Consider the following 27,022-nt stretch of genomic DNA (forward strand, 5'->3'; position numbering starts at 1 on the left):
AAGACCTTTCCTAAATATATAAATTTGGACACACATATTTATATGAACTTATATGTATAAAATGGATACAATCCTGGCCCCATGGGTATGAATGGGAGTTTTACCACCTACTTCAATCGGCCAGGATTTCATCCAGAATTACTAAATTACCTCCCCTCTCACTCTTCATGATGAACAGCTGTGTTGAAATGAAACAAAGGAATATTAACTGGGAGGGGATATCAGAAATGGGAGGAAGGTTGCAAATCTTTGGAGTCAGGGTGGACACAGTTGTGACACAGTACCTCTTCTCCAGGTCTGGCAGTTTAATAGGATTGATTGGCAAAACATACTTGGATCTGCTTGAAACCTGCATCCCACCCTGCGGTATTCTTATTTCTTAGCTGAACTATAACAATATCCATTGGGCCTAGTCAGGTTGATGATTACCTGTACATATCCAGTGTTACTAGTAACCAGTATGTTGTAAAACCTTAAATATTTCAGATATCATATTTCATATGTCCAGGGGTGATTCAGAAGACAAAAAAAAACAGAAGAAACATACACATAAGGCCTTGCTGCATATGCATAATCTATAATCTAAACTGCAACTAATAACAGCTGTCAAATTACAAAACCAACACAAATCCAGTTCATCTCAATAATACAGCAGTAAGAGCTTGAACAGCATTTTCCAAAAGAACAAGAAAATATAAAAAGGAAAACAATTATATTACCATTTCTTTTCTTTCAAATGCAGGGGGAATATGGTTCTAAAGGTTTACTATTTTTTTGGACATTTAAATACAGAGGGATTAAATCTGTCATGAAGAGTGACTGAAAACACTGGGAGCCTTGCATCAGGAAAAGGATAGAATTCTGTAATCCTTTTTTTTTTTTTTCCTCTCATTCAGTTCTGAGTGCAAATCCACCAGCAGGGTTGAGGTTTGGCAATAATCAGTAAGACCAAAAAATTAAGAACTACTTATGAAAAACAATGTAGAGCAGCAATTTATTTAAACTGTTACACCAAAACTCCTTTTCTGACTCTTCCACTAGTGTAAATTGACAGCCCCGCCCCGAATTTCTAAATGTTTTAAGAACAACAGGAATCCAGGAAGCGGTTGTGGATAAATACATTTCACAGTGGCCATTTTTTTTCTTCTCCCATTGAATAGAGGACAAACTCACCTCCTGCTGCATCCTGCATTTGACGTCTGGCTACTTTCAGGCCAGCGTATTCAGCAGCTGCTGCAACAGCCTGTGCAAAATCTGCATCGGTAAAAAATGATCCATCAGAAGAGCTAACACTAGACCGCCCACTTGAGATGTTATCTTCTTCAGAGGCTGAACCCCAGCCATTGATCATGGACCCTGTTACAGAGCTCTCCAAATCCCCAACGCTGGAGGCAGGTGTCTGCTCAAGGCCACGCAAAAGGAGCCTTCTGTTCTGCATCTTGGCAACCTCTATATCTGCCTCATCCTCTTCCTCTTCTGGTGCGTCAGTATCCATATCAGAGACCAAGGGCCCTGAGATATATCCATAGGTATGTGGTGGGGAGATAGGCCTTGGAGGGGGTGGAGGACTCACAGGTTGACGCCTGCATAAGAATACAAAGGTAAGAAGAATTCAAGTCATGTAACGTAGTCAGAGGAAATGGTAGATTGATGAAAATATTTCCTTTATTTCCCAACAAGCTTGACTTGCCTTTTTAAATCAACAGAATTTATATCTGAAAGGTTCAGGGTTGGTTGTTTTTTTTAGTTTTTATTACTGCTGTAAATCAGAACTGGCAGCTATGTAGTTTGAAATCTACCACAAAGAAATCTGATTTTTTAATATGGTTCCTTTAACAGTGATTTTAATGAAAATTGTCTTATTTTGCATAAAGCTGTTCATTTTTCCTAAAGTAGCACATGTACAGCTAGGTGAAGAGGTGGTTACAGTTCATGTGACTATTTAAATAAATTATTTGTGCACCTTTCAGAGTATGAGCAAAAGAAGTGTCTGTATATTACTTTAGAAGCTTGAAACTATCAATGTCAACAGATGCATCTATCTGAACAGATTGCTCCAGAAACTTTATCTTCCCTCCACCCACCCCAGTGATTCAGAAAGATATAAAAAGAGATATTGTTATTTCATTATCTTTTAAATTGGTCTAGGTGATAATATAAACAGAATTATCCAGCGTAACGTTAGTTCTAGGTCTTAAGAATACCAAAATGCATATAGATCTATGGGTTAATTTATTTTGAGCTTAAATCATCAGTAATGGTGTCTCCAGCTTAAAGAGGTAAAGTATCAGCTGTCATTAGATCAACATTCAGTTTAGTTAATACTTCACTCAGAAGTCCCAGGTAGTAACATTGTCAACAGTTTTTCTTCACAGGGCCACAGGCATGCTCTTTAATTGCCATTTGTCTGATAGGAAGGAATCCTTTCTGCAGCAGTGGCTGTACTGCTGGCTTTGCTTACCAGGAATTTCTACTGCAGTCTGCTTTGCAAAAATGTCTGAAGTAATTTTCCTTTGTCAATCTTTCCCTCTTATTATCTCATTGACGAATGGTGACTCTCATAAATTAAATCTTTTTTTGGGGATGTGATTTTTTTATTTTAATAAATAGGAATACTTAGTAATTTTGAAAGGAAAATTTAGCAAGGAAAAGCCTAATACTCTGTGGCAAGAGCAAGCTGGAACCTCCCTGGACTACATCATCTAGCCACTGTTTTCCACTTGCTGTATTAAGTACTGAATGGAATGAAGAAAAGGTCAGTTAAGAAGATATACCCAATAATCATTTAATACCACTCCCCCTCAATCCCAGAAGCCATTGCTGCATGGGAATCGCTACCTGCCTTTGACTAGAAACCCTGCCCAATAAAGTTTTACTGCCTTAATTTAAAGCTCTTGTGACAACTGTCCTTGTAATGTATTTGCCAGTCTTCCTATTCTCTAGGTTTTGGTATTAGAAGACAGGCAACTGGTTACAAAATATATTAGGGTTTGTCCTGGAAAATACAGCTTGCCTGCCAACCTTTAAGGATAGGCTAATTGAGAGCAGCTGGTTCATGGGCATACAGAATTAACAATACTTCGTTCACTTTATCTGATGCAGTGGTTCTCGCTTTAACTGTGACATCGTCTCCTATCTCAGCTCTCGCTTTAACATTGACATCATCTGCTATCTCACTAAATCTTTAGTTTTTTCTCTGCTTGTCCACTCTTCCAGAGCACAGATTTCTATTTCAGTTTGCTATACTTCTAGCAAGCTGACTGGACAGAGAAATATTACAGTACACCATCACCACCAGAATCGTATTCTAGATGCCTGGTTCTGATCAGAAACTGAGATAATACTCAGCAGAACTACAAGTAAAGCTAATAAAAGGTATGACAAACAGTATTTTAGTCATTATTTTCACTATAAACCCAGCATTTACAAAAACCCCCAAAACAATAGAGAGAGGCACTGCTCAGAATGTATTCTTAATTAGAAAGTATTGTCACACCATGTTCAAAACAGAACCCCCGCTTCCAGAATGGGCTACAGCTGTTGAGCACAGTACATCCAACTCCTTAACAGCAATGCCATGGGTCATATCAATGCTGCTAGATGGAAAAGGTAGTCAGCCAAGCCTTACAAATCAAGTAAATAGAATTACGTGAATCTTTTTTAACTGATGAGATGTATGTAGCAAAAAGAAAAGAAACAATGTTTGAAAAAGTACGATTAAAAAAACAGATTTAGTCACTAGCAATTCTGAGACTTTCAGCAAAGCTAGACTTAACCATTGTAGGAAGAACAAAATAAATACACATTTTATTTTTTCAGTCTACTCAATGAGTAAGCTGTACCCCCTAGGAGCTTAAATTGGACATTCTTCCACACACTTCTGCCACTACTTCTTATGTCATTTATGGTGACTAGCCAGGAGTCTTTGTGTTGAACAAACCACCTACTTTCCAGGCAGTTGCTGGCTGGTTATGCATGTTTGCATATATATGCTCCAATGCCTACTCCATTCTTTATGTCAGTATGCATCTCCCATTCTCCAGAACATGGTAGCTGAGGTTCTGGAAAGTCACTCACAACACATTGCTCACTTAGCATTTCCCTTTTCCATTAGTGTCCAGCTAGTTTAACCTCTAAATAACTCAGAAAACTTAAGTGATTAAAATGAACACTTCTGTGCCCTGACATAACAGGGCCAATGGAAATTACAGGATAATCTTATTAGCTACCCACTAATGAAAAGAGTGATTTTAAAGAGTCAGGACGGCAGAAGAAGAGAGGAGGATACACAGTACAAGAAGTGTTACCATAAAGAAAACAAAACAAGGCAGACCAAGTAGAAGTGGGGAGCAAAATTAAAAGCAGATATAGGCCCTTTTAAAAAAACAAACAATAACTAATGCTTACTTAAAAAAGGGAAACATAAAAATGAACTAACTTTTCAAAAAACATTCTGGAAAATACATCCATAAATGTCCAGTAAGCTATATCAACAAAAGCAAAGTTCTACAGTCTACTTGGCAAGAACAAATTCATTTCATCATAATAGGCCTGCATTTCACTAAAAATAGAAAGTATGACTAGAATATTGCAGGTAAGTTTGTATATTTGTGGTAACAAACAATATGTGCAAACCGCTGGAGGAAAAAGAATAATAAAAGAAATATAATTTGGGATAGAAAAGCTGTGCTTTCTTAACAAAAAGCAAGACAAGTAAGCATCATGCATAAAAAGCCCCATTCAGAATTCACTGTCTTATGGAAGAGAAGCTGTGAGAGTCTATATGCAAAATAGTTTGTACTAAAAGCAACTTGGAGAAGAAACAAAATTTCCCTGTAAAAAATATCTATCTTTATTAATGTTGGTCATTCCTTTAAATAAGGGTAGGTGGAAATGTTAAGAAAATTTTGCAAGCAATAATTTCCTGTAGTAGGATTTATGAGAGGAGGCAAATCTATAGGTTATATAAATTATATATTTATATATATTCATACATATTGGTGACAAGTTAATTGCACAGTTACTGTGAAATAATGCATGCTATTTTATGGTAATAATGCAGTAAATCTATTGGAAACAATGGAACTGTAATTATATGGTAAGCTGTGTTAACGATACCACTTTAATATCGTGATGACTGTGAATTTAACTTATGTCAGCATCGTATGTACTGTAAAGTGATATACTGCATTTCTTTCCATGGTGTAATAATAAAGCAACTTAATTACGTATTTCTTAGGTTACAAATAGTTAAATATTAGCAGAATAAGTATCATGGGGAAAATCTTGGCCTCACTGAATTCAACAGGAATTTTCAGCGGGGCTAGGATGACTTTTGTCACATCTCTCTTGCTACATTTGCATTGACACACCTCCGGTCAGGTTGGTGTTGTATGTGTCCCAGATCCTCCTGACAGTCCTGTAACATGGGCTGGAGTTCTTCCTGGGGAGAGGGAGTGAGAGTGGCAGTTGACTGATGGCTATAGGAGACAGCGGCTGGAGAGGAAGCTGCTCCTCGGACAGGTGGAGTAGGACCTCGCTCATCTTCTTCCTCTTCCTCTAGCTCATCCTGCTGCAGATACATCCTTGCAGGTGGGACAGGACAAGGAATTTCTTGGTCATAGCTAAAATTAATTTTTTAAGAAAATAAGGACTTAATTTTTTACTGTGTAATTAGCATATCTGATACACATATAAACAGCCCAGAGAAAAAAATCATTGTTATATGTGCTCTTGAAAACAGCTTAGTGAGGATGTACTGAGTGGATGTACACCACTGCCAGTGAGTGATCTCTAAGTAGCCACACTACAGATAGATGAGGAGCACCAGAACGGTACTGAAGGAAGGTCTCACTGCCAGCTTATAGGGCAAATTACTGTTCAATTAACTAGCGGTTGAAGTGAGAAATGGATGATGTATTCATTTTTCTTACCTTTCATCCACTGAAAGACTGTAATCTTCACTATTGCTATGGGGAGGTGGATGTGCTGGAGGTGGTGGAAGAAGATCTGCCCAGTTCATGCCAGCTTGCTTGGGAGCCTTTGGAGTCCGAGCACCCTTCTTGTGCCCTTGACTCCCTGTGAATAAAAACCAGTACATATTTGTAATGCTTGTAAGTATCTCCTCACCACTACCTTTGAAAAACAAAATAACCATAATCCCTCCCAGATCCTCTTGAATTCTCTGGGAATTTACTGTTGTGCTGAGTTGGAATAAACTGGCATTCATCCTTTTTATACCAATTTGTGATTGTAGTTTCTTTGTAGAATCACTCTACATTTTAAGCAGCTGAATTTAACCAGAAAATTTACATAGCAAGAAAAAAGCACATGGGATACAAAACTCAAATTGTTAATAAATAGTCAAAATGTGATAAAACCATAAATGAATTTTACAAGCAATGTCATTAAGAGTGAGCTTCCTACTTCTATTAATTACATTATAGATTATCATCTAAAACAAATGAGCTGTAGACATATTTTCTAAAGTGCCTTTATACTATTTAATTGTTGGAACCTAAAATACAATATGACACAGATATGATCTATTAAAGTTCCACTGTTGCATTAAGTCACTGAATATATGTAATTTGTACTTGTCCACGGAAACATTTTAGGCACAATGAAATTACTGGTTTTAGTCTAAATGGCAGGTGCAGTTGAAAATAATTGCTGGAAGAACTAAAATAACAGAAAAAAGAAGAAAGAAGATCAATGAAGTATGGCACAAATGTTTTCAACTACTATTGCTGGGAAATTATAGCTCATAATACAACAATGTAGCTTTAACAGTTCCAATAACTTTGAATAAGACCAATTATTCAGGTGGTCTTGAAATTTAACTTTGGACATGGCTATGATGAGAGCTGACTCTTGCATTGTTCCTTGGTATATGATTTTATCCTTCTTTGTTATTGTTACATCTTTATTTGTAGATAAAGTCACCATATTTTTTGTTTTAGAATCCTTCACATTTCTCTCTTCAACTGAGGCATGGTTTTATATTACCATAGTTAAGCCTTATACATGTGATTAAATATGTTGCAGTGACATTTAGGAAGCTTGTTTTCCCTCACTTTTGCTGTCTCAGATTTTCCATTCTTATGGACAGTAGTTCTGCTTATTATTGTCCCCCATTAGCTGCCAGATACAAAGAAGTTTTAGCTATGTACAATCATTCTTCTGATATCTCAGTATGTCAAGCAAGACTCTAACTATCCCAAGGCAACCATCATCTGCATTCTCTACCCTAGGCACCATGATATATACTAGGTTCAGCACAATTAATTTATTACTCTGGTCACCTTGCTTCATTCCTGCTGGAGTCCTTGGTATAGGACTATAAATTGTTAGTGTTATGAATAACGATAATAGGTGTCAGCATGGAGAATACCACCTTCTCATTTTTAATTTGCATGGGTTCATACCAGAGATGTTTCACGCCAAATTTCAGGCCTTAACGTCACTGAGCACAGGCTCAGCCCCAGAACACCCCTGAGCAGCTGGGAGAATTGGGACCTGTGCTTATCTCACCCCAGCCACTGAGAATGCAGGGCACCAAAAGGCACAGCAGGCTCATCTACATGTTTATGCCTCTGCTGTGCCTCAGTCACAATCGGTCAAGATGGAGCAGGTTAGGATTAAGGCAACTGGACTATCAAAGGCAACAGCAAAACAAAAGGTGAAAAATCCTCATCTTGACTAGTAGATGTAAGTCCAGGGCGCTGCTGATTGTGACCATAACTCACCCTATAATTGGCTTGATGTAAATAAACACAGGCTAAGTATCAGACTTACAGTAAAGCCCCAAACCAAGCCTATGTGTAGTTTCTCATTTAGCTCTGAACATTTCACACACCTCTACCAGAAACTGAAGCCAAAAGTGAACAGGTTATAAACCATGATGAGAAGCAGTAACTTTTGAATTAAACCATATTCTGTGGTTCCAAAGCACAGAGTGCAATTTCAGTGCCCTGGTCAGCATTCTCCAGCACAAAACTGTCTTGTTTCAAGATTTTTACGAAGGACTTTTAGATATTTTGCAAAGGAGATGCTGATGAGAAACAAAATTTAACTTTAATTATCTACTGTCTACATTTGAATGATGTACAAGAATAGTTTTGACATATAGCCACTGAAATCTATAAAAATTTCATGTATGCATGCATGCTTTTTTACTCAATAAAATACATGGGTTTAATTTAAAAAAATGAAAAAATTTCTTAAAGCAGTTCTGTTAGGTAGCAATCAAATGTTCTGCTACCTTCAGACTGTTCATGAATAAGGTTGTCTTGGGTAAGTAGACCCAAGAAATGGAAAAGAGGCCAGTAAAGTACCAGGAAGGTAATAAAATCCTCTTTTTTGTGACAGCTGAAAAGGAATTTCTGTGACTGGCCCATCTGGAGACCATAATACTAACCACTAGGGCATTAACATTAGGAAATCCAGCTTCTATTTGATTTCATGACTTTCACAATTTTGGACAATCAATTACTCAATTGACATTCAGATGGCACTAAGCAATCATGAGGATGCAACAGAAATACAGGCACCTATTAGGCCAGTTTTTATGCTGTTTAACATCCCTGAGCTGTATTACTGTCAGTGGGTTCCTCCCCATCATCCCTTCCGCAAGTCCAGTAGCTGGTGCTAACTACAGCTAGAGCATCCAAACACCAAAAAGCCTAAGGTTTGGAAAACTCTGTAGATACTCACCAGATGTACTACTGCCTCTGTCCGAGCTGTTGTAGGATCCACCTGTATTCTGGTCGTACGACTGGTTGTACGGAATAGTCGGAGCAATGTTGTCATTTACTCGGTAATCTGCAAGTTCAATAGTATAGTTAATGCTACCCTTCAGAAACACATCTACTTTTATATACCTGATTTATAACACAAAGTAAGATCTCCTGAAAATAGTGAGGAAAAAAATAAATTCATTTTTTTGAAAGGAAAGTCATCCTATAATCATGTTTTATTTTTATTTTGTCTCTAACTGCAAGTTTAAGGAAAGTCATGGGAACTTAGTAGCTCCACAGCAAAAATGAGGTAAAACGAAATCCTATGCACAGGGTTGTTGCAGTGCCTCTGCAGTGATTAAATCTCAATGGATATATGTACGACCTGTGTGAGCATTTTGCATACGAATAGACTGTCACCGTGATTGATTTTCCATGGTCTCTGCTTAATTTACGTATGCAGGGCAGCCAATGGACTGTGGTAGCTACTTTCTGTATTTCAAAGGTGACAAACCCACATAGGAGTCAGCCCTGTATTACAAGTGCTGAATCATCTGCTGGAGCAACAATGCAGCTCCACTGAATTTGGTTTACAACAGATCTTTGTTTAACGCCTGCTGGCTCCAACAATATTTCTATTTACATTGGGTCTTGCGGGTTCTAGCTACAGGTGGGGCCTTTTTTTGCTAATGGCTGTTACCATAACTTCCTTCTCCAGTTCCAAAGCACTTGATATACATGCATTACTTTTAAATCTAGATTTGGCAACCAGATCTGTAAAACTGTATCAGAAGTAAAATACTCATCTGACAAAACAGTACTCTCATGCCAAAAAGGAATTACAATTTACAGAGAACAGAAAGGAGCTGAGTTACTCTTCAAACAGCAAATAAAACTGTGTCATAAACAGAACCACTGGACATAAAGTAGTGACAATGAAGCACAGCATCTAACTCATCAAAATGGTTATTTCCGATCACAAAAGCTATATGTATAATCACCAGCAAGACGGTTTTGACTTAGTAAATGAGAAAACCAAGATCAGAATATTGACTCATAAAATAGCAAATCAAAACAAAAATAAACAAAACTAAGAATCCAGTCCCATCTGCTGCAGAAATGTTTGTGATAATGTAAGCATGGGAGAAAGAGCAAAATGATAAATTCCACACCAGAGTGTATTCTGCAATAGTTTCTTGGCCTAGTTGCATTCCAGAGACCACGCTGAAGCCCTACATACCACATATGTTTACACAGAGGATAAACAGTAAATCAACACTCTGAAATATGTATATATGACTGTCAGCAGACAATGCTTTAAGGGGGCCTTTCCACACTACAATATGCTACAGAATATGCAGCTGTAATATACACAGTTTGAAAGATGCAGTATCTTCCAGGGCATAAAAAACAAACATATTTTAATTCCAAAACAGATATGTAATACACAGTTCATGAAAGAAAACATAATTACAAAAAAATACAGCTTTCACCCTCTAGTAAAGAGCCACAAAAATTGAATTTTCATTTGACAAGTTTATGTCAAGGGAAGGTGTCACATTTTATATTGCCCTTTGAACTCCTCCGTGAGTAGATGGGTCTGGTAGAGAAATCAACATTCCTGTAATGAAACGTATCTTTTTACCGGATAACTTATCACTATGTGATCACTTGAGTTACAACAATCCAAGCAAAGAGTTTCAAGTTAGAATGGGTCCAGTTCCTAGGGATACTGTTTTGCAAATCAGGTTATTAAAAGAGGTTGCATGGTAGCCTAGAGGACTAGCAGGAAATCACATACCTATTTCTTTCAACTCCCACACATTATATTAAAGAAACATGCCCTCAAGGCCACAAAAGTACATTCTGATGTTTCCCGTTAACACTGAAATAATTTTATTTTTAGCTTCTGGATGCACAGACTTCAGTCAGGGTAACAAAGGAATTTAGTTTCCAGAACTGTGTGCGGTAGCATTGCCTCTCAATATGTGAATTTGAAGGCTTGTTAGGAACAAGTCTAAAATGAATTGGATCACTCCATTTGTGTCCCCAGTGTAAAACACAATACAATTTTACAGAGTTTGATATGCAAAATTTCATTCGTTTACATGAACATGTAGATTTAATTAGTCTCCATCCACGACTGGGAAGAGTGGGTTGACCTATTTAAAATTTAAGGTAGAGTATAATGTGACTACCATGCATCTGTCTTATTAATAAAATATCTGGGCTCTGTCCTAACCAATCCCTTAACTACTATTAAATTTAAATTAATCTCAAATCCATAGGAAATGTATTTTATTTAACTCTTTTCTAAAGATACAGCTTGTTATTTTTTATAATAAATTCAATATCTCAAGGTTATTGTGGTGCTAATTAACTTTCTGACACTGCTAACCGTGAATTTCTAAATTTAAAGAGGGAGAATTCTAAAAGCACCACAGAAGTCTGTAATTGCTGAACCTGAAAGCTTTAGACTCCCAGCACCAGAAGGTCAAAATGCCTCTGATGCCTAAAGAGGAGAAACAAGCTAAAAGCTCTTCACCTTTGTTTAATTTGTTTTGCTCCATAATGTTGTACTGTATGGGTGCAACCTCTTGCTTTTGCTGAACAGAGGGTTTCCAGTGTTTCTCATTCGTATCCCCGCTGCCATTGTTAACATTATTGCTGATATTTGACTGGATGAGTTGAGTGGTGGCATAAGGAGTGGGCTGCCCAGGCTGGCTGACAAATCTTCCGTCCTTTAGATTTGGACTATTGAAGGTTTTCATCTCATTGATTTTGTTGCTGAGGTCCACGTCACCATATACAGTTGACTCAGGCAACATCAGGTTTGTTTGCTTGTTGTCCAGCTGATTGTTGTAATTTGCTATACAATCGGCTAACCACAGAGGAAAGAAAAAAGAAAAGGTCATTCTGTTCGCTTACACTATACTTTCAATGAAATTCCCTTTAAAAATTTTTTAGTACATAACTACATGGCTTGCATCCATGAAGCAGAGATACTGTAATTAACTAAGTAACTTATAGAATATTATTTACTTTATAAACTACTGCTTCAAAAGTAGTGTTCACTGTTTTGATTCACTGTAAATTCAGACCTGCTGAATTGTATCTACAATGACTTACCTTACTGGGCTTTTTCTACAGTGGCCATATAAACATTCACATTTTTAGACATTATTCTCAAAGCAGTATAGATATCCAATCAGTAACTGTAATTAAAATACTTTGCATTGAAAGGAAAAATCAACCAAAACTTAACAGCAGGAATAACTAAACATGACAGTCATCTCATGTCACCTCAACAGCATTTAGACTTTCTTGTACTTGTGATAAGAAACAGAGATACAACATATTTTTATAAAACAGACTGAAAAATGATTACACATAACAGAATTAAAGAGAAACAGTACAATATGAAAGGTAACTCAGTACCCAGTAGCAACTCTTTATTTGGTCATTGTTTCCTTGTACAATCTTATATTTTGGTTTGAAAGAAAAAGACAGGAAAGCAATCTGGAATTTTTGCTAATTTTTAGTTGCTTTGGATATTGCAAAATAAGTAATACCATAGTAATACCATTGTCCTGTATGACAAATATATATCTCATATAGAGAACATGAATTCATTCTTCTAATAGTTATTGCATTGTGAGATCACCACTTATGTACAGAGTAAATTAGACATGTACTGATGCTCTGGCCACTAATGTATGAACCAGTGTCTATTGTATTATATTAAGCAATTATATATCCAGCATATTCTTCATTCCTAATACCTCATGCTTTGCTATAATATCTTTGCAGAGTCACTTACAACATATATTTTTACCTCCTTCCATTTTCAGCTACATCCGATTTGTATGTAGGGCAATATAATCAACACAGTATATGCAGTAGGCACATTTTTTTTTTTTACACAGACACATTAGAAGTCCTCATACAAAGTACTTAAACAAAACTGGTTTACCTATATAACAGAAGATTTATTCTGTTAGGTTTTTTTATAGCATCTACTTTTAGAACAACCCGTTCCCGTTCTGTAGACTTGGAAGACAGTACTATACTTAAAAGAAATTAAAAATGCACAGTTATTTAGCATGTTCACAGCTATAGAGGGGATATCCAACTCTGCTGCTTCAGAGCATAAGCCAAGCCCAAGCTGACACAATTAAGAATATTTGCCAGATTTTCCAGGACAGAAGAGACCACTATGAGCATCTTGCCTGACCCTCAAGCTCATAAGCTCTACTTGAAAGGAAGGAATCACTTTGCAACACAACCAAGCTTAGTATAAAAGCTAAATTGATAAGGAATCCACTGCACCTCATTACAAGATAATATAATACTTTACAACCCTCAAAAACATGCATTCTCTTGCTTTTCTGAACTTGTTAAGTTTCCATTACTAGAACTTGGTATGTCTGTACTTGCCACAATAAAGTATCTCTGTAACAGAAGTCTTTGTTTTACAGAGGTATTTGTGGACATGATATCCTTGGGCAGGGTAAGATACAAGCCTCTAATGTTAAAATCTCTCACCGTCCTCTGAAGCACCTGGCACTGGTCACTGTCAGACAGGATATTGCAGGAGATGAATTACCACCATCACATTATGGCTGGTTCCACATTAATTACAGGAGGTAATGCTGTTTTGCACTTATGCAACTTCACTATAGGTAATCATACTCCCTTACTGAAATGCTGAGAAATGCTACCAGCACAAATCAGCTAGAGATGCTGGTAGTGGAAAAGACTAATCTTCATTCCTCACCAGTAACACAAACTGGGTTAAAATAAAAGGAACATAAGGTCCGTTTAAAACAAAATGTGCAGCAATCAGCGCTTCCAGATATCCTTCCCCAACTGTGTTCCCATGGAACTCACAAGGTTTTCTTCAAGAGCACTCTGAGTCCTGCCCAAGTTCCTGGGAACCACCATTTAAACTAACATTTCATAATTGCTTTTAGAGTGTGAAGTTAACTTTTTTATCCACACGCCCTAAACAGAAAAGCAGCTATACAATTTTGTACAGAATGGTACCCCAAGGGAGGTTTTGAATGTGCCAGAGTAGACTGACTGTCTTGCAAGTACTGTAGCAATGTTCTACTTCTTGCTTCCCATCACACCCAAACCAGAAGGAAAATCTCACCAGTGTCATTTTGGTACTTCTCCTTCTCCATCCAAGCAACAAGGATGTACAGAACAACCTGAAAATGATCTTTTCTGCTCTTTTTCAGATGCTGAAACAATTCAGTTCAGTGTGACTTTTGGTAACGTTGAACTTTGCAGCGGCTCCTTCAGCCTACAGCTTGCTACAGCTATCCAAAGGGGACTATAAAAACAGATCCAAAAAGGGACCAAAAGCATAATCATGACATAGAGGAGAAACTGTATTAAGTCTAAATGCATTGGAAATAAAAAACCAAACCAACCTGTACACTCTCTCAGGTATTAGAAACATATACTCTGTAAAGAAGATTCCTTAGCAAAGTAGAAACATATCTAACCTGGTCGACTATACGTTGTAAGGTTGCTATCACTGTTTCCGTTGCCAGAGGTGCAGCAGTTGATGGAGCAGTCATTGTGATTGTTCCCTGTATTAGGCCAAGTATCTGCTAGCCATGGCTGAGTGGCTGGTTCACTGATGTTTAGGAGTCCTGGCCTTTAAAAAACAAAGTTTGGTCATTTCAAAGATTAACAAAAGCATTTTCACATTGCAATTACATTATTCTCAAAAGGTTAGATACTACAAAATAGTACCACATATTTAAAGGCTTGAACATTGGAAAATACAGCTTGATTCAATTTTTTAATGGTTTCTTGTCTTCTATATCTCCATATAACCTGTTCCTTGCTAAGACACTCTGAAGTGAACAGCCAAGGACAGCATCAGTTCAGTTTGCTGAACTACACATATACATTGGTGTGTAACCTTTACCTGTCACTTTCTTTTTGGGGGGGGGGAGATGTTTCTGGGAAGGTTGTATTTTTACTTTTCTGCCCCTTCTCCCTTTCTTAAAGAAAGCAAGGTAAAAAAGGGGAAATTGGCAAGTCAAACAAACAAAAAATTCACACATGGAAGCGAGACGGATATGCGGAAATAAGAGCCGAGTTTGGATGTGAATACTCCCAAATTCTTCGTGATTTATGAAGCCAAGCTCTCCTCACCATCAGACAGTACTACTGTAGTGGATCAAAGGGAACAGCAGATTACAGAAACCTCTGCCGCTTGGGAGCATTTGGATCTCACTAAGCACACCTAGTGCACGATACACATCTTTGTTAACGAGTAAGCTACTTGCTTAATCTTTATGGGGGTGGAACAGCAGCAGCTCCTAAGCAAGTTTGAAGTAAATGGGAATACTCAACACTTTTGAAAATATCCACATATCAATGCTGCATACTGCCTGCATTTGGAATAAAGTGTATTCCTGCCATCAGCAGAAATAGCATTCCTTGGTTTCCAAGTTGCTGAATTTTTCTAGTGAGCGTGAAAGATGCTCTGATGAATGTTCTGTAGAATCTTTGGTGCCTTTTCAATTTTCACACTAACAATGCAATGGCATGTTATAAAGTCCCAATAAGTAGCATCCCCTAACAACTTAAAATTACCTTTGATAATTAACGTGCTTTTAAAAATAGGTAATTTTAGCCACTGTCATACACTAAAAAAAAAAGGAAAACAGTTTCTTTCATCACAGGATTTAACAGGCAACTTTCCATTTGAAATAGTGCAGAAACTAGTGTCCATAATATTAGATGTGACGCTTTTCAAAAATAAAATATGCTAATCCTCTTAAACTGCAAGTTGAGAATACAAACTGCATGCAGTTAGTCGTGGGGGATATAGTCTGTCAGTGCCGCAGGCTTAAGTCATAGTCTTAGAATGACATTTAAAAGATCTATACATATATGGGTATATATATTTCTGTACTGTATATGTCATCTGACAATTTAACATGGGAGGTGATGAGGCTTGACTTAACTGTCAGGCTAACAAACAAGCCAATACACATACACTAAACAAGTATTTTTTTGTAAATCTGAAATAAAGGTACAGCTATGTAGTCCTGTAAGCAGGCCAGCTGATTTGAAATACTTTCCTTTTTTCCCTACCACTCTGCTCTTACTACACCTCAAGGCATTTGGAGGAGACAAAGCCTTCCAGAATGTTTCACCACTTTCAAGACCTGTGTACCAGATTTTTGGATAAAGAGAGGTCCTTTGCTTCTAAAATTTACTTTGCATTCTCACCTGCTGTCATGTAAGAAATGTGGTGTGAGGTATATAACTGTATGTAAGGTATATAACTGTAGGCAAGAGATGTTTGCATTACAGCTCCATAGCCTGGTGATGACTGGAGATCATCGTTTCCAAAGATCTTTAACCTTTGCAGCAAATTCCTTGAATCCTTGAATTGCTGTACTGGGTCTGGGGTAGGGGTGGACTAAGTAAGTGGCTGTGTGGGTGCCTAGCTGCTGGCTGGAGTCAATCTACCAGTTATCATTACTTGAATCCTGTTTAGAAAAGGGATTGCCACAGAAATGGGTATTTTTTCAGCATCGCAGAAGTGGGGATGATATTGAAATATATCACCGACATTTTGAATTCTGAATAATGCTTTAACATGCTCACCTTACTGCAGTTGGCAAAAATGCTAAACCTCTCCAAAACATTGCAAATACAATGTAAGGAAGTGAAAACCTTAGCTATAGAAATCAAAGAAAGGTTTCATATGTAAAAATAACATTTTTATTTTTTTATATTGCAGAAGTATGTTTCAGATTCTACAAAATATGGTACAACATACATCCTGTAAATGCTATATACGCAATGAACAAAAGAAGCATTGATGTTAGCACTTTGAATCAATTACATTGCTAGATTGTGGCACTGATCCTTAAACCTAGGACAGTAAAAACTGATGCTGCTTCTCTAGCAGTACCAAAATGACTGTATACAATGTAGACACTTCTGGGTTCATTTCTGTCCTCTGAGTCTATGTGAGTGTGCTTTGCCTTGCTTGTGCTGTGGGAAGAGCGAGAAAACACAGCAGCACAAAGAACACAAAAGATGTTAACTGCATATCTTTTTGAACAACCTTGTCAGGGAAAAAGAGGGTTCATCTCTGTTCTCTCTTACTTTCTCACTATCCTGGGGTGAAGGCAGCAACCCAGTGATTAACAGATTTGTCCATTCAAAAATCTCATGGTAACTGTTATAGAGGTTTTCCTCCATGGTTTTATGGCTATGATAAAGCAGAAGCATACAGTGCTGGACAGAGATATCTGCAATTGCTCTTAACATGCCAGGTTCAGCAGCAGCAGCAGCACAGTAGCCTCGCCTCTGCACAGCATTCAAGTAGACCAGGAATGTGTAATTTTATGCCTAATCTTTACCATTACTGAATTTTTGTATGGTCTTGCAAATTAGGAATCACAAGATGCCACCTGTGAAACAGGAATTGATATAGGAATTTATCGCCCAGCTGCTCTCTGAGATTTTAGAGTTTATTTCAGCATCATGCCAAATCTTTAACTGAGATGCTTATAAAAAGACATGCCTGAATGTGACCTAGGACAAAAAAAAAAGGGTGTGCCACCAATGTGACACTGCTCTGACCTGCCTTTTTTGCTAAAACCAGTATTTTGCCTGCAGAAGAAAATACCACCTCTACACAGGAAATGTAAATTACTGTTTTGTCCATTGCCATTCATTAAGTAATAATGTAAACCCAGTAAACATGTTTTAGTTAAACCCTCAATCTGGAATGGGCTAGGTTCTCAAAGCGGGGGGCTTTAAATTTAAAACTTCTCTGTTTCCCTCTCTTTCAGTGCCCTGTCTCTTGCAAGCGATGCTTTAACTGTTTTGCATTCACAGAAAGATTTTTTCTTGAAAAGTCACCTTAAAAGCCGCTTATGTCTTCTTTTTCCAATAAATGTTTTCTTTCTTTGTAGTATTTGTGAACCAACTATATTTCTTAATTTTCATAAATGCCACTACTTAATTACTTTTACTCCCTTAATCAGCTGGTAAGCCAAGTCTTTATTTTGAAGTTAAAGCGCTCCCTCTGCTGCTCATTTTCTGAGATGCAGTTTTTACAGGTTAACAAAGCTGATAGTATTTTGACTCATTCTTTGGAAATCAACCTAAAAATTCAAACCATATATTCTCCTTCTAAATAGAAAAATATATGGCAAAAATGTATAAATTCATAAAATACATTTAAAACATATCTTTGCAAGTGATTATTCTGCCATCACTTACACGGACAATTGTACTCCTAGCATCCTTATATCTAGTTGCACACAGTTTATAGCTTTAAAAACAAAGCACATAATTACCTGCCTCCACTGCTTACAGCCTCTCCTCCTCTCTGGTACGTTACTGAAATAGTTAAAGATAAAAAAAGAAATAATTTTAAAATTGTAAAAGACTCCTTGAAGAGCAGTATTAAATTTGCCTTTGTTTCATTTTAGCCAAGACAATAAACGTGCATTGTTTATACATTAATTCTGAATCTCATTTTACAATCTATTCCTTCAATGCATTTTATACATAATACTTGTGTTGCTCGGTAACTGCTAGTCTTAGCTCCAGCAAAGTTTTATATTTCAGTTCTGTACTGAAAAACACAAACACACACATGTATCACTTAAAGCAGGAAGCCATACATCAGGTTGAACTTATGCATAACGTAACTTTGCTGACTTCAGTGGAGTTACTCTGTGGAAGAATTTAGGTCACATATTTATTTCATGAATGGCTAGATGTTAAAGCTTTGCTCTACCTTATTATTTTGCTAAGATTAAAGAGGTATCATGATTCTATAACAGACCTTACTTCCAGTGTAAACAATGGCTCATTACAGCTGAACCTACTGCAAAAACACATGCTCTTTCTGAATGTTACTGCAAGATACTCATGGAACAGGCACACTCAAAAGTCCACTGAAGCTACTAATTTTGTAACATTTTACAATTGGATTTATTAATGATATTTTTTTTTTTTAAATCCTGGTAAAAAATATCTGGCAGAAAGAATACTTCCTAAATTAGAAGGAACAGTTTTGCTAGCATTTCAGAAGCATGACACATTAACAAAGTGGATGTCCACATGCATTTATTTCTTGGCATGGATTGCATATCCTTCACAGAAAGCATCGTGATTGAGAAGTTAGTTTTTAGGATGCAAACATCCAAGAAGAAACAGTGCTATAAATTCTGCAGGTTTGCACTGGGTTTGGCAAAGGGTTAAGGAGACTGCCTCCCTGCAAATGCTGATGGATTCTACATTTTCCAAACAGGAATGTGTTGAAAAAAAGCAGCCAAATTCTGCTTTTTAGAAGAACTCCAAACTGGGAGTCTGCAAGAGAGAGATAAATGCTGGCAGTGATTACAATATTACAGGATTAAATGTAGGATGCATTGCTACAGGTAAGTCTTTTACTATAGGTAATGCTAAAGAAGAGGATCTGTTTCCATTTAAGTCAATGGAACTAATGACTGGGATCCTGGATTGAAAAAGGATTTTTTTCCCCCTTTAAATGTTTTACGTACTTTGTGTTTTTTTCCAGTTTCTTCTTTAACAATCTCAATGCTATTTATTTTGCAGCTCTGACCTATCTTATGGAGCCCTGATATTTTCTTTTAATGTTAAGAATCCAACTGAGAAAATATACATTAGCTAACCTACCTACCTCTGCAGAATTTCAGTAGCATGCTACAATTGTGATTGCAATAGAAGCCCTCTGTTAAGCCAAGTGAAGTAACAGCAAAATAATAATAGTTTGAATTAGTCTCCACTGTGGATCTTAAAGGACTTCAGAAACATTAAGAGCCACTCTGACTCATGCCGAACAGTAAGCAACTCCACTAAACATAATGGGATGACTTTTGAAACAAGACACTATTCAATGTGATTAAAAGCATTTGGATAAGAACCTAACCCATTACGATTAGGTTTATGTGGATGAATGCAGACAGACATGAGATGGCTTCATCTGCGGTCCAACTTGGAAGGATGTAACCCAGCTGCTGCCCAGAGGCCAAATTAGTACAGTGCTGATTTTGAGCTAATATGCCCTGCTAACGTGAATGTGCAGAGGAGGGGATAGGTGGTTTTTACCCTGCCTGGATATACATGTCCTGCAAGTCTCATAGACCTCTTGTGAAAATAAGGGATTTAGAACAAAGGAGGAAGAAACAACCTGTCTGTTCACTTGGGCTGTAGCCAAAGGTAATGCATGCAGTATACTGGTGGGTACTGAATGTGTTGGCATTCTATCTACTGTAGAGGAAGAGCTGCTGAGCTGCCAGACTGTGGGACCGACTAAAGGTCAGCTCTACAGAACAGAAAGGCTCTCATGGACTTTGGTGGGCTATGGCTCAGGTTATGTCGTATTTTGTACATTTCCAGTGAAAAGAAATAGAAGATTATTTTAAACCTGCCCTGAATTTGAAATATACCTCTGTTTATGTAGAACAGGATGATTATTTTAAAATTTCATAGCACAAATACAGTTTAAGGCAGCAAGCAAAGAAATCTAACTGCAATAACACTTTAATTTACTGTATCTTCCAAAGCAGACAACTCCTAGGTCACTGGATTAATGCAGATTCAGAGGGAAGAAAAGAAGCAAATGTTTCACCAACTATAATCCCACTGAAACCCCTTCAAGTCAGCATTTGGGGTCTGCTAAGTCATTCCTCCATCAGAAGCACCTTTTGCATCGCTAGATGCAAGAGGCCACAGTACTTCTTTGCAATATGCAAGAAGAGAGCCCAGGTTGTACAAACTGAAGGATCATGCTACAAAATGGCATGCTTGCATCAAATGGTATGCTACAAAATGGTATACACAAACGGAAAAGTGTCAGCTACAAAGCAAATATACACTACTTAGAGAACAAAATAATGAAACCTGTCATTAATGAAATTGTTTTTAAAACCCTTTAGAACAGCTGGGCTGATTATGTCAGAAAAAGAGAAACAGCACCACAAACACATGCTAAAGTAACAAAGAAGGGGGGAAAAGTGCAAATATATACCTGTTGGTGTGAAGGTAAAAGACGGGACTGAAAAATCAAAACAAAATACAAACTGGTTATTAAGCTGAAGAGAGAAAGGGAAACATACCACATTAGTATAAACCTAGCAGACAGCTGAACATAAAACAAATGTATATAACTAACCCAGTCGTTCAGTCGCATTGATATAGAAATAAAATTAAATTTGCTATTCAGAAAGAAGCTTGTCTCTGCAGGTACTATTCTGGAAAAAAAACCCTTGATACTCTATTGTGCTCCTAAGGGGACTGGACTGTGGTTTAGCCTTTCAAATACCTCTCAGTTTGGTATTTTCAGTTTTTCTGAAAATCCTAGCACAAACAAAACCCCCACACTGTTAATCATTTTAGAATGCAGAATGACAAATTCCTTAACAAAGCCTTATCAAGGTCCTATTGAATCTTATCTGCAGTTCACTAAGTAAATGCTCATTACGCTGAACTAATAGGCACACTTACATGTTCAAGTAAGGAAATAATAATCATATAAAGGAACAAAGAGGACTGCTGTTTTACTGTCTCTGAATCAAGAATGGCACCAACTCTCACTGCAATAAAGGCACTAAATTCTACTGCAGCAATTAATTTTTGTTTTCACAGATGAGACTGTTAAACAGAATTATTATCTTTCTTTCTTAAATAATCACAAAAAAAAGCAAAAGATCTCCCTAGATCTAACACCTTTCTACCTTTCAGCCCTTGGCTTTAAGAGGGAAAGGTTAACAATGGAACAATGACATTGCTTGACAATCTTCACTCTCACAGCTACTATAAATCCTCTCTGGATCAATAGGGTCTCTAATCCAAATACAGAGCACTAGCATCTGCTCCTCCTATTAGCACATGCTCCCCCTCCTGTTGACAAGACAGTATAGTTTTACTACCACTGATGGGCAGAAAAAGGCTAACATTGCCCTTTTCGATCTAATGACAGCAAAGAGAAATGTATGAGAAACAATATTCACTAAAAGTAGCCTTAAGACAGAATTGGATCAGCAAACCTGGCACAGAAAGAAAAGGTTCTGGCTAAGAGAACAACGGCTTAATCTAATTTTTACAGTAACTCTGATGTTTGGGGGGAGTCCAGAGTGTCTTGTTGTTGTAATTTAGGATATGCTGTAGATTTTCCCCCCTTTTACCAAGCTGATTTATATGCAAGGATATGACACCAAGCAAAAAAGGAAAAACCTCTGAGCATTTGCCCACTTCAGGCTTCATCTGTAGCACAGCTCTTTATCTTGGGAATTCCATTGTATTTTCTTTGAGCTAGGCCTTTTCACACAGTCAAGTTTAATTTAGCTACATTCAAAACTGTAGAACCATAGTAACAAGCTTTCATTAAAATAGAAGGTGCATTTAAACCAGAGCTATTCAAAAGAGAATCAAGTGTCTCAAAATTAATTTGCGATCACAAGGACATGAAAAAAAATCTTAAACTACTGTCTCATTACTCTTCTGTGAGCTAAGTATTAAACCTACTTTAGTTTGTTAAGGAACTGAGGAACAGATGAAGAGAGGTTCAACTAAATGAAATCTTTATCGTTACCACACGAAAGAACAACTTAATTCTCAGAGCTTCTATTAATAAACTCTTCTGAGTGTGTAAGAGTGCTACTACAATATGTATGTGTGGGAGTAGTGAAGTATTTTAACAGATGTCAGCCCTGAAGCTAAATATGCAAATAAATAAATAAATGCAAGACTGAAGAAAGTTTGGGCTTGCAGTGATGACTTGATGCACTGCACAGTGGCAAACTACTCTGCAATTTGTATTTCACGAAAGATGGCTTTTGTCTTGAAGAATACTTGATAATGGAGATGCAGACTCTACTTTTCTGTATATTTTCATTAAAATCCTCACCAATGTACACAAAAGATATTTTTACAGATACTGAAAAACACAGCTGTTTTGAACAATAGCTGATGTCATTAAAGTAACCACTTTTAAGGACAAATTGTATGCCTTTTGCTTAATCATAGGTACTGCTGAAAGCATAGTGATGTTAGTTTGATAGAACTGTAGAAAGGCAGTATGGCAGCATGCTATTAGTAAAACAAAACAGCGCAGGCCAATGCAGCAGTGTGTTGGGATCTATCACATCTAAGAAATCGTAGCAGAACAAAATCAAAGGTGAAATTCATCCCTGATTTCTGTAGCTACAACTCCGCTACAAGCACTGTGCCTGAAGTCTACCACGAGCATTGATACTTTAATAGCATGGAGGACACCTAAACTCTGCAGCACTCTGGAACTATTTCCACGTCTCCACTCACTCAGTTGCTATTTTTAGCACTGCTGCTTTTTCATAGCAACACACTGCTACTGTTTAAAAATATTTGTGTTATATCTGCCTATCTGTCTTGTCCATCACAGATTCATTCTTGTAGTGACTAAAGAATGTAATCTCATGACACCTTTCATATGTTAAGATGTGTGCACCTTTTAAGCCTAGGTCCATATTTTGATTGTTAAATACCAAACATTCTCCCTCTATTCCTTCAAAAGCAGGATCTCCCACATTCTGATTCATTCCAGAATTCACGGTTCTCACTCTATGAGTGCCTATGAGGTACTGCTTTGAGATGTAATGAACTGCAGCATATTGAATTCAGCTTTAACTTCAGGGCTTAACCATAAGATTCCTGAATCAGGAGACATCAAGTTTTTATTCCAGAAGATCTTCTAGGTAGAGATTCTAGCTTTGTTTATCACAGAGTATACTCTAAAGCACTGCTTACCCACCAACAATCTGATATAAAAGGCATCAATAACATGAAAACGAAAAGTGCTTTAAGTTAGTCCCACCGCTGCCATTCTAACCGAATGCAAGATGTGATAGCCCCACAATTCAGTCGCAACAAAGAGTTTCACAACAGCGTTTATGAAAGAGTCTTGGAAAGTATTATTGACTGTTGTGCTTTTGCAAACAGCCACTTCACCACATTCCCCCGGAACACAAGGAAATTCAAGTACACGCACCAAAAGCGTTACTGTAATGTACACCACTGTTAGTATTCTTAGCAGCAAGCAAAGTATTGAACAGGAGGGACAATGAACTACCATCCACTTGGCTCCTTTTCAGATGGTACTGTGTCAGGCAGCAAGGGCATACTGGAAGCTCCCAGCCTTAAAAATCCATCTTTACATTTCTCACTTGTAGGAGTATCTTTATGAAAAGCTAGTCTAGGTATTTTGCTAAAGGCTTATGCTTTAAAGCCAGGTTTAACACATTATATAAATATTGCCGCTTTCTGCATTGGCTCCTGATCCACATTTCCTGAAAGAATTGTGGTAATTGGATAATTCCTGCATCAAGTCTTAGAAGAACAAGAGACTAAATATAAATAGCCAGTAAACAGACATTCAGCAGCCAGCGGACTGAAATATATAATATGGCACCTTTTCTGATACCAGCGTAAGTAGTAGTGAGTCCATTTCGCTTCTTCCTGTGGCGATATAACCAGATGCTGAAGACCATAAGGATAATCCAACAGGCTGCACCAATTCCAGCAATAAAGGCAGGCTGCTTTACTACATCAGAAATCTGCTGGGCTAAACTGAGTTGATCTTCTGAAGACACAGGATTTCCATGAGAATCTGAAAAAAAGATACCCAAAATAGCCAATTAATTTGAATGAGCAACTGTAAAAGGCAGCATGAAAAGAACTGACATAGCCATACTCCAGTTTTTCAAGGTAAAATCCTTAAGACTGCTCTTTAAAAGCTTTTTTAACAGGTCTAGATAGAAGTGGTTTGTTTTTCATACAAGACAGGTACCTCCAACTTCACTGACTTTTGTTTGTTTACAAAACCAGCTAAAATCAAGCCACTAGGCATACAAATAGAAAGTTAGGTTCATAAATTTTAAACTTGGGGACTGTTATTTTTTTTAATTTTTATTTTAGCAAAGCAACACCAGCTTCAGAAAATTATCCAGAAAGTCAGCAAAGAATACACCAAGTAAAAGAAAGCCCAAGTATGAAACATACGTAGTCTGTTCTTTGAGCTCTGCGAATGGGTAGAAGTCAGCTACCCAAACATCCACTCTCATAACTGAAAATCACAGAAGAATTACAAATTCAAATTACCTGCACATGTGGTTGGTATTGAGGGATACATTTTAATTTAGCAGTTCCTCACAGATGACTTAAATCTTGTATTACACAGTCTAATATACTATTTGCAGTCTCACTTTGACCTCAATTAAAAGAGACTGAATATTTAAAAGGATGTAAAAGTACAAAATAACCAATCCTGCCCTCTTGATGTGGATGAAAAAGCTAAAGGATAACTAAAAAATGAGATGAATTGGTAAAAATAGTCAAGCAGTCTCATTATTACTGAACAAGCATCCCTTTTCGAAAACAGTTCATCCTTAAATATCACACATCAAAATAAAGAACATGTATTTTTCTACACACTGGTGGTGTTTGGTTTTTTTTTAATAGAGAAAGCACCTGTAAGAATCAGTCTTTCCTGCCCTTTCTGTACTGAACTTTTGCAAGAACCTTCTAGGAACAGCAGTAAGAATATTCACTTAGTGACCAATGCTTTCTAACTGAAATGAAGCAACTCAAAGACAAAATACTGCCTTGCTGACTTTTTACCACTACAGTGAGCTCTTACTGGAAATTTCATTACTTCACAGGGTGAGGGCAAGAATTTGAAACCTTTACTCAGAGCAGATATTGCTTTACACATTCCACAGCTTAGTCTTTGAAATACCCATTTTTACTCTTGTGTAAATGTAACAATTAGTTAGTTGCTTTTTGCTACACGTAGTGACATCAGATTCAGAATGAGAGGTTAGTGTTTTAAGGAGAAAGGTCTTGTTATTAATTCTATTAATATAAACTATGTAAGAAATGAAAACTTATTTACTTAAAAACCAATACCTTTTCCCTATGAACTAAGCAGTGAATAGGTTTTTATTTTTTCTTATGATGACCTGTCTTGCATTATTCCAAAAGAAGCCTAAATAAAATATAAGAAACTGCAACATAAACAGGAGATGGAATGACAACAAATCATACAAATAACAAACCTCTGGAAAAGGATGCCTTTTTGAATGGGAAATGGTTAAAGCAGTAACAGCTTCTTCCAGTGACGAATTCCAGATTTCAGTTTTTGCAACTTCGAGGTCAAATACCTATTTTGCTGAGGAATCACCACTGCCTTTGACTGCTACCTTATTGGAAATTTTATTTCATATTTCAGGTGCCTTTATCTTCTGTGATCCTAAGTGCACTGCCTAGTCTGAAAGTTCACCAGGCAGACTCATTCTTTTCTTACTAATAAACCCTTTGTGTCTGCTGGGTTTATAGATTTCATGCCTATTTGTGCAAGGTTAAGATGGGTTGCTTTGGATTTTATGGAGACAGCCAAGTGAAGTTCCACACAAGTGCCCAGATGGGCTTAAACATATAAAGTATACCGTGACCAATGAATTAAATCTGTCACTCTCTATCTCATCTTTTGTCTCTTTGCAGCTGAGGCCGTATTAAGATATGAAAAATTGCATCATCAGCCTCTTTTCAAAATGAGTAAGCCTACTATTTCTTTATTTTTATACAGCTACACTACCTCGTACATGTTAATGGAATAGAACAAAAGATTTCTGGAGAACCTATGGTCCTGAATAAGTTTAGAAGACTGATAAATATTTTTTGTCTAATCTTTTAAATATGTATATTTAAAACAATAAATCTAGGGGGAAAAAATAATCACAAACTCAAAAGCCAAATAAGTTTTTTAAACATGTCAACAATTCAGACATACAGAAAGACAGTACTTTTATTTATCCAAACATTTTGCATTCCTCAGTCAATGCATGTCTGAAGATTACAAAATACTGAATAATCTCTTTGAACATTTATTGTTCTAATTTTTAATTAAGATTCATTTCATGGTATTATTTTGCTAGCCATTGCAAGCATAAGAACTGCATAATAACGTATTTGCTTTTAAGAAACTAAGCTTATGGCACATTGTACATGGGTGGACTGTTAGAGCCATTACATTAAATGAGCTGGTACACATTTACACACATGGTGAAGAGAAAAATGCAGATGTGTTCATGTACAGTCATATAAACAGCATTATAGAAAAGAAGATGGAAGGGCTTTCAAGAGACCACATTTGACCCATGTCCTGCTCCTCTTATAATTCAAAAATAGAAAGTAAGCCAAATATAAAGCAAAGGGAATGAAAT

General features: G+C 37.0%; 1 protein-coding gene across 1 annotated transcript in view; it reads right to left on the minus strand.

The window, feature by feature from the left end:
• Positions 1–27,022, minus strand: part of ROBO1 (roundabout, axon guidance receptor, homolog 1 (Drosophila)) — a 658,904-nt gene that overhangs the window by 12,398 nt on the left and 619,484 nt on the right. Inside the window, exons 19-27 of the mRNA XM_010567233.1 lie at positions 24,211–24,408; positions 20,794–20,820; positions 18,089–18,131; positions 14,252–14,406; positions 11,284–11,619; positions 8,716–8,823; positions 5,934–6,078; positions 5,373–5,624; positions 1,174–1,583 (exon numbers count right to left, since the gene is read on the minus strand). Of these exons, the coding sequence (XP_010565535.1) occupies positions 1,174–1,583; positions 5,373–5,624; positions 5,934–6,078; positions 8,716–8,823; positions 11,284–11,619; positions 14,252–14,406; positions 18,089–18,131; positions 20,794–20,820; positions 24,211–24,408 (1,674 nt within the window). The remainder of the gene's footprint in view (positions 1–1,173; positions 1,584–5,372; positions 5,625–5,933; positions 6,079–8,715; positions 8,824–11,283; positions 11,620–14,251; positions 14,407–18,088; positions 18,132–20,793; positions 20,821–24,210; positions 24,409–27,022) is intronic.

The sequence above is a fragment of the Haliaeetus leucocephalus genome, unplaced genomic scaffold (genome assembly GCF_000737465.1).
Source record: "Haliaeetus leucocephalus isolate CR32 unplaced genomic scaffold, Haliaeetus_leucocephalus-4.0 Scaffold228, whole genome shotgun sequence".
Classification (NCBI taxonomy): domain Eukaryota; kingdom Metazoa; phylum Chordata; class Aves; order Accipitriformes; family Accipitridae; genus Haliaeetus; species Haliaeetus leucocephalus.